General features: G+C 29.4%; 1 protein-coding gene across 1 annotated transcript in view; it reads right to left on the minus strand.

Annotated features, from left to right (window-relative positions):
* LOC141530406 (uncharacterized) overlaps positions 1 to 14,642 on the minus strand; it is a 177,253-nt gene that overhangs the window by 9,784 nt on the left and 152,827 nt on the right. The window contains exons 5-7 of the mRNA XM_074247485.1: positions 13,624 to 13,767; positions 4,405 to 4,614; positions 4,028 to 4,288 (exon numbers count right to left, since the gene is read on the minus strand). Coding sequence (XP_074103586.1) covers positions 4,028 to 4,288; positions 4,405 to 4,614; positions 13,624 to 13,767 — 615 coding nt within the window. The remainder of the gene's footprint in view (positions 1 to 4,027; positions 4,289 to 4,404; positions 4,615 to 13,623; positions 13,768 to 14,642) is intronic.

The following is a 14,642-nucleotide window of genomic DNA, read 5'->3' on the forward strand; positions in this document are numbered from 1 at the left end:
TGCCGCGGTGGAACCGCTCAAAGAGAACCAACTGAGTGGTTCCCTCGAGTAAAAGACGAGTGAAGTGGAACTTTTCTCTTTGACACGTACTGTGACTTATTCTTTTGCTTTTACACTTTTATTTTTTCTTCCTATCCGACGTACAATATTTAAAATTTAACATCATGAAAAATGGATCTACTACAAGACGGAGCTGTAATTACGGGTTGAGAAAACTATTTAACGACTAAAGTAAACATGAATTATCTGAGTTTTGTACACAATTTACCAAAATATACTAGTAAATTTCTGTCTATATTTAGATTTCCATTAAGATAACAATAAAGTCCTGAGCGAGATAGTTTTATAGCGAAATATATTATTCATGCCCGCGAGATTGAGCATAAGATCATGAACAATGCAAGACAATAAAAGTAAGACTAACAAAACTGTATAATATATACAAACAAGCTAACTACTGTACTCATATACTGCAGAGAAGAAGACAGAAAGCTTTTTTCGCCGAGCGGAATAGTTTTCTTCTCTTAAATGCCCATCTTAGGATGAAATGCACTTCTGTACGGTCTCTTTCCTCTATTTTTTTTTTTTTATCTTATATGTCCTTTCATCTTACGTCTCTTTTCATTTTCTTGTCTTTCTTTCATTTTTGTGATCATCACGGAAAAAGTAACGTGTGTCTCTCCAAAGTGCGTCTTTTTCAAGACTAAGTGTGAGTACTTTCGTTTCATGTCTTCGCTGATCTTATATTTAATGATAGCCGCATTTATCTAAGTCCGTATCATTCTTTCACCGTCTAGATTTATCTGCAAGTTACTAATTTGATGTTTTGTACTTCAAAAGACCCGGCGGTGTCATGTGTTAATTATACGTTCAAATATGTCTGTTTGAGATTTTTAATTTTTATAAATAGAAGAAATAAAAAATAAAAAATAAAAAAATGAAAATATGGAAAAAAAAAAATGTGAAAATTTATTTCAATATAATAAATTTATAGGAAAAAATGTAAGTAAAAAAAATGGCGACTGGACTTTGTATTCGTTTGAGCAGAGCCATCCAGTTTTAACAAATGGTAATTTAAGAATACCGTGAGTTCATTACACGTACTATTGTAAGAAGAAACAATTTTATTAATTTTTTTTTATCCATGTAATAATGTTACATTAATTATATTTCGTACCGCATAATAAGACTTTTGTGTTACTAAATGAAATTAATAATGATAATTAATATAAATGTAATTAACACGATGTTAGTTTATTGAGTTTATACGCCACATCATAGGTTATAAGTGCTCGGTTAATTTTATTAAAAAGTGTTTGATATTTAATTAAATTATAAAGTAAAACCGCAAAAATTTTGATTACGGAAGTTGAAGAATGAATAAATAAAAATAATAATACAGTAGAAAAAAAATAAGTTTAAAAAAAGGGTGTTTTGTAATTGAAAGACACCGCACGGTAAAAAAAGTACCAGTTTTGCATACCTTTATTTTATTTGATTTTATTTTTTTTTTTTTTTTGAGAAGGAATACAAAGAGAACATAGAATTACGTGTAGATAATAGAAATTTAAAGCCGCAATTCCGGAAAAGCGTGCGAAATCGAGAGATGAAAATGGCTGTGCATGAGATCTTTATATAAAAAAAAAAAAAATAAGAGAAATAAAAAGTAAAAAAATAAATAAATGCGGGTCTTTTAGACTTATGGAAAAAGTCTTTCTTGAAATGAAGCCACGCTTCACTCGACGACGACGTTAAACGAGAGCTTTTAAGTTTTGATGCATATTGAAAAACATTTCATAAATGTTATTTACTATTTATGAAAAGTACCTGCGAAAATAGTTGTAAATATATAATATAAATAAAAAAAAAATAACTGTTTAATTATTAATGATAGTAAGTTTGTTTTATAAAGTTACACGATGAAATTTTTATCAAATTCAAATTTAACTGCCTTTGTTTTGATGGTTAATTAAATTTTTTCATACAACAAAGGGTGTTTTTTTCTGCACAACCTATTTAACATGTACCTGTAATTTAATTTTTCAATATTGGAACTTTTTAAAATATAAAGTAATTCATTTCACAGCGCGTCGGAAAATAAAATTCGAGTTGTGAAAAAATAAAAACAATTAATCTTATTACTGTGAATAAAAACGATGGAAAGAATATTAAATTTTTGTGAGTAGAGGAAAATTGTTGTAAAAATTATTTTATATGTTGGTCAGGAATTTTTTTTTTTTATTAAATTTCAAATAAATAACTTTGATAAAGTTAAAAGAAAAAAGCAAAATATTATTGCAATTTATTTTATTTCGTTTACTTAAAATTTATTTTTTTTATCAATAAAAAATTGCTCTTCCTTGAAAAAAATCTGGGTCAAGTTTTTTTTGAGATACAAAAAATAATAATGTTTCATGTTTACTCTATCAATAAAAAGAAGTAAATTTATTTCCAATAAAAACATCAAGAACTTTTAATGAATCATTAAAAAAATATTCATTTATTTAATTCACAAATATTGAAGCGATTAAAAACTCCGATATTTTTTTCACAACGTAGGTAATTAAAGCTAGACCGCTGGAGAAATAATCATGAGTCTAATCTAAATATTGTGAATAGGGATATGTAAAGATTATGAGATTGAATAAATTGAGAAAATCCTAAAATTAAACATAATTAGTATGCAGTAAAAATATGACATAAATTCGAGCTGGTTTGGAGTAGAGTAGCTGCGGGAGTTAAGTTTTAATAAATTAGCGGATTATATTAGTGTAATTAAAAAAATTAATTCAGCTAGTCGAACTCGTTAGCTTGCAAGTACTCACTTTTAAAATAAAAAAAAGTACAATAAACATCGTAGAATGACCTTACTAACTTAAAATAGCTTTTTTTCTCACATTAAATATATATGTGTAGGAAAATATGTACAGTGGATTTGTGCAACTGGCAGTTGTTGGAAAGGAGAAGTTGCTAGCAAGCTTTCGCATGTGCTACCACAATTGTGTCTAGAGTAATGAGTTGCAAAACTGAGAAAACTTTTTTTTTAACTACATAAACAACGAATTACGGTTAGTTCTTATAGTAGACGGGGAGAGTCAAGTTGTTGAGCAATAAAAAAAAATTTAATAAAAATCAAAATAATAATAACAGTAATATCTTTAAATAATAAATACAAATAATCTCGACTTTGTTAATACACGGAAAAAAGTAAACTCTTTTTTTAATTTAAAAATTTATTAAATTTAATTTAATTTTAGATTTAAAAAATTTTTTAATTTTTTTAAAAATACAATAAAAAAAATATTGTGTAGAGTGAACAGAAAACCGTAAGAGAAACATTACACGAGAGGGAGAAGGAGGAGGAGATGGGAGAGTATTGAACTACGAGTGTGATAAGGAAAATTAATTTTGGATGTATGAGAATTGATGATTATTGGCCATTATGATGATGCTTGGGAGCATTAATAGCCAGCAAGTAATTTAAAATATCACCTGTAATGCTGATACTACAACTACACAACAACAACTACCACTGATTGTTATATATAGGCCAATAGGAGCAGGAAAAGGGAATAGTAAAGGAGAGGAGTAAGTGCACTGACAATGATATCAAAGTGTAATTAGCTCGCTGGCTCTGTTGATCACATTAGTTCAATTGTAAATGAGCTATTAGTGAATTTAGGATGCTTCTAATGGATGAACAATAATCAAATTAACTGTTTACTGTTTACCACCGTTCACTGATGTGAGTTTCAAATATCTCCAAGTCATTTACAGTGATTTTGATTGTGATTATAATTACTATTGATGCTGCAGAATACGATCATTTCAGGTTAACGTTACATTAATTGATTGCTCTTACATCACAATTTATTTTTATAATTCATGAAAGCTTCCTGACCAAAAGATTGAATAGCAAGCGGATGAATAAACACTTTAATCTTCGGTAAATAATTTTAAAAATAGTACTCGAGGTTTTGTAAAATAAAATTTATTGAAGCATTGTTAAGTATAAAAAAACACTCACCTGAGTGAGTTGTTCGGTAGCAGCTTCGGTGGCAAGTCTAGACAACCCCTCCTCGTATCGTTCGAGTGCCGTTAGACGTAGCAATAAATTCTGCAGAAGGGCTGACACTTCTTGACGCGCAGCAGCGTCCACGGCAGCGACTTTCTGGGTGATAGACCTCACGTGACCCATTACTCGCTCGTCTCGAAAGTCGTATGGAAAGGTCTCGGTCCATTCCGCAAGAAGCTGCACCAATCGCGGTACAAAACGCTGCAGCCGTTCCTGGAGTAATATCAACAAATAAAAAAGAGAAATTAAATTTATTGTCGAGGGTCTTATGTAATAGGGCTGTCATCGACACGAGTAATGAATATCGATAATAGGGGCTGGACACTCACTTTTCCACCCTCCCCATTGAGGTTCTGCTGATGCTCGCATAATGCACAAACCTCGCCGAGAAGCTCGTGGGGCTTGATGAAGAGCCTCGCACTCAGCAGAAACGCAAAGAGATATGCTCGGTCCGGGTAATAGTCTTCTGTTGGTACCATATGTTGTACCAGTGCTTCTAATGATCCTGACACTAGATTCCCGTCACGATAAACTAATGCCTGTAACAAATTAAATTTTTTTTTATTATAAGCTTATTTTTTCAACCAGAAATATACAAATAAATTTTTTTTTCTTCACAAATTTTTTATGTTAACATAAATTATGTTTAAATAATTTTTTTTTAAATAAATAAATTTTTTTATCAATGTTATTGGTTTAAATATATTGTTCAATCATTAATAAGTCATAAGTTATGATAACAGTTGTGTGTAAAAAAAATTCCGCTGAAAATTTTTCAACCAATTTTTTATTGAAATTAAAAAAAAATTGCAAGTATCAAACAAAAAATTCCTCGTAATTTTTTTCCAGAAACAATTGTTAAAAATTTCTTCACCTAAGGCATTTATTTCCAGAGAAGATAAAAGATAAAAGTATATAAAAAACTTCGTTTATATAAGTAACAAGATTTATGTCAGTTAAATGTCATGACAAAACCATAATAATCTGTCACATTTTGCAAATAAAATGGGCAGGAGATCAGTAATAATAATAACACTAGTAATAGTATCAAGTGGTGGTATCAGAAATGAGAAGTAAGCAGTATCAGTACAGAGTTGACTCTGGAACACGAGAATGTAACATGTAGTTTTTGCAAGAGTGAAAAATCCTAGTTTACGGGCAGTAAAGAAACTAAATCCAGGCTTTACGACATCCACCGACATTTCTCAGACTCAACATAACTAGAGGTAAGATGTAGGACGTCAGACAGATCAGTTAGCTTGCCAAAAACACAAAACTTCAGCTTTGTATGTTTATCTAAAACTGTATGTTTAACTGTAATGTTTTAGTTTCCAGGATAACAAGCTGTTGGGTGCACTGTTTCGTTCTGTTCTGTTGTATTATTGTAAAGTCTACACACAAACCCGCAGTGTAACTTGACGCTTTTGAAGCCTCAGCTCATCCGCCTCCACATCCTTCAATTTACTTTGCTTTACTTAATGTTTATTGCGTTTATCATCATCCTTACTCGGTGCGGGATTCTTGGGTTTAACTCAAACTTAAACTTTATATTTTCCAACTTCGCGCTGATTTTGATTACAAGGTGTCGATTATACTTTGCTAAGAAAACTAATTAGCTATGATATGATTAATTGTAATTGCCAGTAATATAATTAAACAATTATACTACAAATTTTTTATTGCAATGAAAAAAAAAAAAAATTTATTTTTGTAAGAAAATATTTTTTCAAACAAATAACACAAAATTTTCAAAGAAAAACGAAGTTATTCTTATAGTTGAAGAGAATTTTGTTTTTTTTTTTTTTTTTTTTTGAGGAAGAGTTTAATTCGATCTCTTGAAAATAATTTACTTTTAATTAAAATTTAAATCAAGAAATTTTTAAATCAAAAAAACTTCTACTAAGATTCTTTTAAAAATATTTTTTTGAATTGAAATTGAAAATATTTTCCTTGAGTCTAGTATTTTTTTTTTAGCGATGAAATTAATAATTTTTTTTTAAATTATAAATGCAATCAGCGAACTTTGAAAGTGTAAGCTTACATTTAAAATGTTTCGATTAATTTTGATTCCCGAAATATTTAACGAAGCGATGAATGAAGGGGTTGAGAATAAATGTGTAATATGTTATCATATTTAATGATATTTGCAAAAGCCCAGTGCAGTTTAACTGAGTAAATTTATGTCTCAGAGCCTTCGGGTGTGAGAATAAAATAAAGAGAAAACATGATTTCGTTCTATTTGTATTTATACAAGTACAGCAGAGTATAACGTAAGCACGAGAATAGAGACTGCATGAGAAAGGGGTTGAGGTAGGTGGTGTAAGAGTTCAACTGGGTCTTGAGGGATTTCTGAAAGTAAATAAATGCATCGTCTGGGGAACCGGTCTTTCCAACCAAAAAATCCTTTTTTTGCTGTTATTGTTTATGCAACACATTTTTCAGATTTGTAATTAAAATTTTTATAGCTATAATTTACAGTAATAGTAATTATTATTAAGTGAGTTTGAATTTGAGAGGGTAAATAAAATATGAGAGGGTGGGTATTTTAATACAGTGAGCGATTCAAACAAAATTCGAGCCTCATCGAAATTTCACGAGGCACGATTAACGGGCATCCAACAGGGAAATTAATATCCGCTATGACAAATTGACCCGTTGACTCGAGAGTGCTCCTATTGCAGAGGATATTCCCGGCAGAGGCCGGTCCATTATACTAAGCTCCTGGACTTGAGATGTCGATGCTGTAAGTGCGTCGCTGAAAAATATTATAACCCATAAAAGCTCTTCAACACTCTGAGTACCTTATTTTTCATTTTTTTTTTTTTACAGCAATACAATTTATTATTTGTATATATTTAATTTTATTTTTTAACAATTCAAATATTTTTAATAAATTCCAAAAATATTTATTTAAAATAAATTTCGATAAATATTTGATGATTGTGAAAGTAATTCGTAGGATAAATTTAAATTGTTCTGTGTCAATTGAAAATTAATTTTATCAAACATCACTTTGTTGAATATTTACAAAATCAATTGATCATTTGAAATAAATTTCAAATGATTGTATCTCAAATTGAGCTCAATTAATATTTGAATTTCTCCTCTTATAATTGTCACGTAATTTTACAACAAATCATTTATTAAAATATTTGCGAATTTCAATTGACTTTTTCAATTAAAATTACAAAAATATGCATCAAATAAATATTTTAGCTTTTCAAATAATTTAATTTATAATTAAATTAAAATCACAAAAATTTCACTTTTCAATTTCAATATTTCACACTTCTGTCTATGAAATAAGTGAATTAATTAAAAAAAAAAAACTTCCTGAAAATGTTAATAAAAATTTTTTTGGTTAGAAAAAACTTTATTTAATTATAAATAGAAAGCAATTGATTTTATTAAAAAATTCGACAAATTACATTGCCGTTAACAAAAGCCATACTTCAAAAGAGTTAAAAATATTTCCTTTGACAATCGAGAAGAATATTTCTGTAGGAAACAAAGGACTGGAATTTTTCCCCTATGAAAATTTTATTAAATTAATTATTAAAGTACAAATTGCAGCAAGCAATATACTAATTTATCAACTAATATTTTGATGTAGTTTAATTTAGTGATTTAAAAATATTTTTAGCATAACTTTAGTAACACCGTCATTTTTCAAGAACAATTAGAGAGATTTTATTAAAAACATCGCTCTAATAATGAACGGAATTTATTGAAAAAATGTATGAATAAAAATGAAAAATTGCCGACATATCTTGTTTAATTAAATGAACAATGCTTGAAAATAAACGAATGAATAGTCTAATTACCCATACTACCTACAACATATCCAACACAGAATCAACAAACATAAATAAAATAAAAACATTCGTAAAACGGTGGATTTATCTAAATAAAAATACCAATTACCATTGCGATAAACAATCGTAAAAATTATTCCAATTAGCGAAGAAATGAGATTTTTGCACTATAATTAATGTGATAATTTAGCATCCACACCGTCGCTCAATGTAGCTTACTTTTCACGCTATATAAATACTCATTACGTAATTTTAAATTCTCATACTGCACTATTTATTTTTAAAGAAAATAAAGCATCCACAAATTAATACTTCCAAACATGTGTGTTTATTTAGACAGCACAGCTTCATATTATTTTGTTTTTTAATGAATGACAAGTATTTTTTAACGTATCATTCACTTTATTATAAGACGACGTTCATGCTTGAGAATAATGGCAAAGCGAATAGTAGAATGAAAAAAATAAAAAAATTCGGTACGAAGCACTATCCTTTGTTAGATCTTCCTTTATCCGCGAATCTTTTCAAAACGGCATGGTACTATTAGATGTATATCCTCATCTTCGTGTTCATATACGACGACATAACCGGCGAACTATTTTTCCATACACACTGACCTGATAAAAAAATTGTGGATGTATACATTGAGCATCCATACATGTACACATTACCTTATTTTTATTAGATTTTTTGTTTCACATTTTCCCTGTGGCTTTACTGAGGTTCGCGAAAAACTCCATGAAACATTCATTTTATCGAGTGGCGGTGTTAATACAATATATTGTTTTCGGTGTCGCATGACCTCTCGCAAAGCTCCGACTTTGTAGGACGAATATTGCGTGGTTTGAATTTTTTCGCGGGTTGCTATCACGGAATTCGATTCTGTAATTGTCAACAACAGAGAGAGATTTTGTAAACGTTAAAACAATATTGCAGTCATCATTTTTTTTTAATTTCTGTTAACAGATTGAATTATTTATTTACATTCAATAAATAAATTTATTCATGCATTTATTAATTGTTTTTTTTTTAATTTTAATAAATAATATTTAAGTAATTTTAATAAATAAAATATCAATTTATTTATTTAACTGATATGGTAATAAAAATTATCCAAATGAGCAGTTTTTATTTTATGTTTAATAAATAATTAATTATATATCTATAAATGTTTATTGAAGCATTTTATATTTAAAAAATATTTATTAACAGTTAATAAAACTTACTAATTATTAACAAATAAATTCATCAATACTCAAATGTTATTATTAAATAAAAATGTTTTTAAGCATGAAATGTTGGTATTATATTTTTGTAATGCCCCGTGGAAAATTTGTTCATGTTCGCATGAAATGTTTGAAACTATAAAGCCGTATTAGCATTGAATGTAATAATTTATAAGTATAAGTATGTAATGGATAAAAATTAAACATGAAGATTAAAGTTTGAATGTTTCAAATTCGGCATAATAAGGTTTATTGGTTTAATTCTGTTCGAGTTCTCTCGTACTATGCTATTGTTGGTAATTTCATGTAAGCACGCTCGAATAGCATTCAAAAATGTTGAGAACTTGAGAGTAATTTTGCGAGCAGGGTGTGTGTAATGGATCAACGAAATAAGTTAAGCTACCGGTGTTGATTATAGGAGTGCGTTAAATTTAATCAGAATCCGCTGGGGGTAAATATATTGAGAGAACTACTATACTAATAAAATATTTCATAATAAGAATTTTATTTTGATTTATTAGAACATGAATGGAATATTTGAAGAGTGTTAACTAAAATTCAAATTAATTTTCCTTATAAAATTTTTAATATCTTCTAATTTTGCAGCAAATATTGCTTTTTATTAAAACAGAGTTTTTTGCGGTAAGATGATACTGTAATTTATTAACTCTATTCTCAGTTGCTGACAGGTAAGTTCGTCCTTAAATATTTATAATTTTCCATGGTAAATTATTCACAGAGGATCTAGAGTCTCTAAGAGTCTTGAAATGAGATCAATGGATCAATTAGGAGAGGATTAAGGTTAGATAATTAGTTTCTGTAATTTAGCGCGAGGCTTAGAGCTTACAGACGCTTTCATTAAGTGGATTAATAATTTATTTTTTAAAAATTAAAAAAAATTTTTTTGTGGAATTTTTTTAATAATATTTTAAGTATTATAAAAATTTTCAGATGTCTGTTAATTTTAATATAATTATTTTTTAAATATTTTAATAACAAATTTTATTAAATAATTTTAATTGTCATTAAAGTAAAGTAATTGAGATAAATTTGTGGGATTTTCTATTCATAAAAATTAGTCAGTCGCTAAAAAGGAGCAAATAAACGAGTTAAAATAATTATTTGATGAACACTATCTGTATAAAATAGAGTTTAAAGAGCACAATTAACATTTGACCCTTTTGATTACCTGTAGATTATTTACCGAGTTGATGAAAGATTAAAAAGTGGACAGCGCGAACGAGGGGAGTGTGAAAAATGCAGTCAGAGATAATTAGGTAGGAAAAAGGGCAAGAGGTGGAGATGGTGTCTGGTCAGACTGGCAATATAACGTTTACATCTTGTTTGACGCGTCTCATAATATTTCCGGAGGTTTGAATGTATTTGGTGCGGAGGTATGTATGTGTGTTGAACGAGAAGCTATGCCTCGTTCAATGGCTCTGGAATCATGTTTACCAGAGCGTGGCATGGCATTTCGATCCGTGGTCCAAGGTAATTATGAGTCACCCGTCTGCATTTAAAGGGGTTTGGATGACCCAACTACACTCCCGGACCCGGCACATCACGTGACGTTAACTTTACGTAAATTAATTCGTGATGCACGCTGATGTAGTTGAAAACACATTTTAATTATATAAAACCCTGTTTTAACTCAAATTTTAATTAGTTTTCGTTTGGAGTCCGAGGGGCTATAATTTCAGAGCTGGGGGCAGGTATCATGAAAGAAAGTTTTGATTTTCAATCGAGAGGTATCAAAGAAATTAAAAACTGCACTTTTATAAATTAATTTATAATTTTTTGATGTTGCAATTTTTTTTTTTCAAAAGAAATTTTTAAACAATATTTCATATATTTATTTTTTTTTTATTCAATGAAGATAAATTAATGAAAATATTAGTTACAGGTCAAATTATTCAAAATTTTGAACAAAAAAAAATTTAATACTAAATTTTTGGAACCAATTTTGAAGTTTATTTTTTTGTTAAAATGCAAATAAAAAAAAAAATAATACTAAAATGCTCAATCAATTAAAAATGCAACTGTAATTAAAAAAAGTATGTACGTAACTCCTTTTTCAATGTAGATAAATAATGAAATTGAAAAAAAAAAAAACCAAAAAGAAAAAACATTTGTTAGCACTGAACGTTTATCACAGCGAAAACGAGTACAGGCGATTGGTGTTAGTTCATCTATCCCAGTGACCATCATCTCTCTCCCTCGGTTCTTTTTCCTCTGTTCATTCTCTCTTTTAATTTACTGTACCCGGAATTTTTTGCCCCTTTTCAGCATTTCAATCTCAATCCTGAGGACTGGGCCGTGGTAGCGCTCACTTTTCACCAAGGAATTATCTTCAGTGCCCATAACTCAATTTAAAACTGATAGAAGTTTTAATTTTGTGAGAACAATGCCTCTGTTAAGTTATTCAACCAAAAATTAATTCAACTTTTAAATTTCAATAACCATAATAATAATTAATAATTACACTAATAATGATAAAATTTTTCCTATTATCATTAAAAAAGTTTTATTGCTGATATATCTCCTTAATCATAATCGAAAATTAATTATTTTATGTAACAAGATAATTATATTTTCTTTTTCTTTTTTTTTATTTTTCTTTCTCTCTAATAATAATGATAAATATTAATTAAAATTTTTTTTATTATTATGAATAAGTAATTCACCTTTTAATATTAATTATAAATTTATAATTTAATTGCAATTTTTTATGATCCAATTATTCCGAAAGAAATTTATTATTTTTAAATATTAATTCTCTCGGTGCGATTATTGCCCGGAGGATTTTATCGCCCTGATAACGACATCGATATTTATGAATATGAATACAAAGAGCTTTTTTAAATGTATATTAATATTTTTTTTTCACATTTAAAAGTATAAAGTACAAAATTTAGATGCAAATTCGTGTTTCATGTGAGCCAACGACTCGATACCGATGCTGGGTACTCGACTCTCCGCACTCGCACAAGTACTGTATACGTACAGTTGCTCTGCATGAGACGTGAAATCGATTTCGCAGCTAGACAGACCGTCGGCCAGCCCAGGGCAGGGGCTATTAATTAATCATTGATAGTCATAGCCTCATTGGAATTTGTGCGTTAAACATTTCGTACATTGTGTCGATACTTGAATACAGATTTATATATCAAGTATATCATATCATATGCACTGTGTATACAATAGTATGTTGAGCCGGAATTCTAAAGCATATCGACATACAGTTCTTATCGGAACTTTGTACGTGCAGACGAATATCAAGCCATAACATCCGTACAGTGCCTACAAACTCCAGTCTGTCATCAATGCACAATAATTATTATTCCGCGATACATATTTCATGCATCACGTATCGTATTCCCGGAGGATTTAACCCCACGTTCAATAGCCGTTCCAAAAATAAACCAACTCTTTTTTCTTTAAATATTCAAACAATAAGCCAGGTACTTTTTTGTTTTATACCACTCTTCGGAATTCCAATATTTTAACACTGAGGAAAAAGTCAAGAATGTTAAGTTTACTAAAAATAACGACTTATACTGATGCTTTTCCGGATATTCCAATTTGTTGTTGAGTTTTAACCCTCGACGGATGTCTGGGTTAAGATAACTCTTCGGTTAACGAAAAAAGAGGAATGTTCATGCAATGAAATATCTTCACTTTACTCTGGTATTTATTGATCGATAAGTTTATAAGTACTATCAAATAGTTGTAGTTTAAGGTGGCTCGGACTAAAAGTATAGCTTACGCTGTTGCTTTCTTTTTTACTCGCTAGTGCTGCATTTCTCAGAGGCTATCGGTAACTATTTTTTACTCACGGTTGTTTTGTGAATAAATGGAAAAACTCTCCGAATATTTTGTTTTATTTTAACATAATCTACAAAAAGTAAAGTTAGTGTATAAAATTTTTGACGAATAAAGAGCTCAAATATTCTTAGTCAGATTTTTTCCAAAAAATTATTTTATACACCAAGTAAAAAATTGATTCTTGAAAAAAATTCTTGAACCAAGAAATTTTTTTTTATTTTTCTTTTTTTTTTTTTTTTTTTTTTAAGTGTATGTATTAAAAATCGGTTAATAACAGATCAAAAATTCACTTTTTCATCTTCAAATTATTTTTATATCCAATCAATCTTGAACATAATTCAGTTGTTAGCCAACAAGTTGTGCAAAAAAATAATTAAGGTTTTAGAGTAGAAATAAAGTCAAACGATAAAGAGTTAAAGAGTTAGTGTAGGTACAATGTAAGTACAAAAGCAAATGGCAAACGCCCGTTAGCAAATGACATAAAATCACAACGAGTATTGTAGGTAATTTCCGGAATAGAAGCCCCGACACGATGAATATTCAGGCGAACAAAGATCTCTGGGCTCTGGTCATAGTAATAATAATAAAAATAATAATAATATCAATAGTAAGGGTATTATTTGTAAATGTGTTGACCGTTAAAAGACAAGGGCTTCCCGGTTAAAAGGAAGAGGGCACTTACGTGTTCTGTGTTTATAGCGACGCCGTCGCGAATGTCCTGATGGTCGACGGCAGCACCGGTGACCATTCCAGGACCTGTGCCGGCGCCACATCTACTTCCCAGTCCCTTTCCACTCACGCTTCCGGCCGGAGTCTGCGGTAAGCTCTGCAACGGGAAAAAATCCGCGGTCATTCAGTTTTTTTTCTCCAAAAAAATTCGACTCCCTAAAATCGATTTATTATTTATTATTTTTTTTTTTTTTTAATTTATGTTCAAAATTAATCTTTGAATTATTTTTTTAGACCATTAAGGGCTTGATGTGACGTGAGATCTATTTAATATTATACTTCTCGAGCCTGGTTGTCTTTGTTGTCACCGGTGAGTTTTATAAAAGCGTCGGAAACTTTTGAAAACATTTATAAGATGATTCTTTGAGTATCTGAAAGTATTTATGGAGTGCAAAGTTGGGTAATCTGATGAAAGTTTAAGCTTATACGAGACGCCATCATCGCCGCAGATCGATTTTATGAAGAACACGCTCCGAGGAAGTCAAAATAAAGAAAAAAGATTAAGAAATAATAAGGTTATATAGTATAAGACGAGCGAGAAGAAGAACAAGAAGAAAAAAAAATTGTATAGTACGGGCGAGGCTTTTGGTACCAAAGGAAGTTGATCATTGGAAATCGACATCGGGTTCTCTATTTTTATTTTTATTTATCCTTTATTATTATTGTTATTGTTATTATTATTATTATGATTTTTTTTTATAACCTCGATAGTATATTGGTAATAACGAAAAGTGTTTCACTTTTAAAGAAATAGAAGCTATAAAGAAGTTGTAAGAGGGTTGCTCTTTACATTGGACTCATTTTTTTCAGCTCTACTTATTTTTTCGTTTTTAGTAATTTTTTTCCAGTTCCAGCCACTTTTCGTTAAAGTTGCCCTCGATATTGATGCTCATCTCGCCGCTCAGTATTCCAAATCATGTGTTGATTTTTTTTTTTTGTTTATCCTCAAGCAAGTTTTATTTTCATTTCGAC

This window comes from Cotesia typhae, unplaced genomic scaffold (assembly GCF_013202065.1).
Source record: "Cotesia typhae breed Kobodo isofemale line unplaced genomic scaffold, CoteBio_Ctyphae contig_5, whole genome shotgun sequence".
NCBI lineage: Eukaryota > Metazoa > Arthropoda > Insecta > Hymenoptera > Braconidae > Cotesia > Cotesia typhae.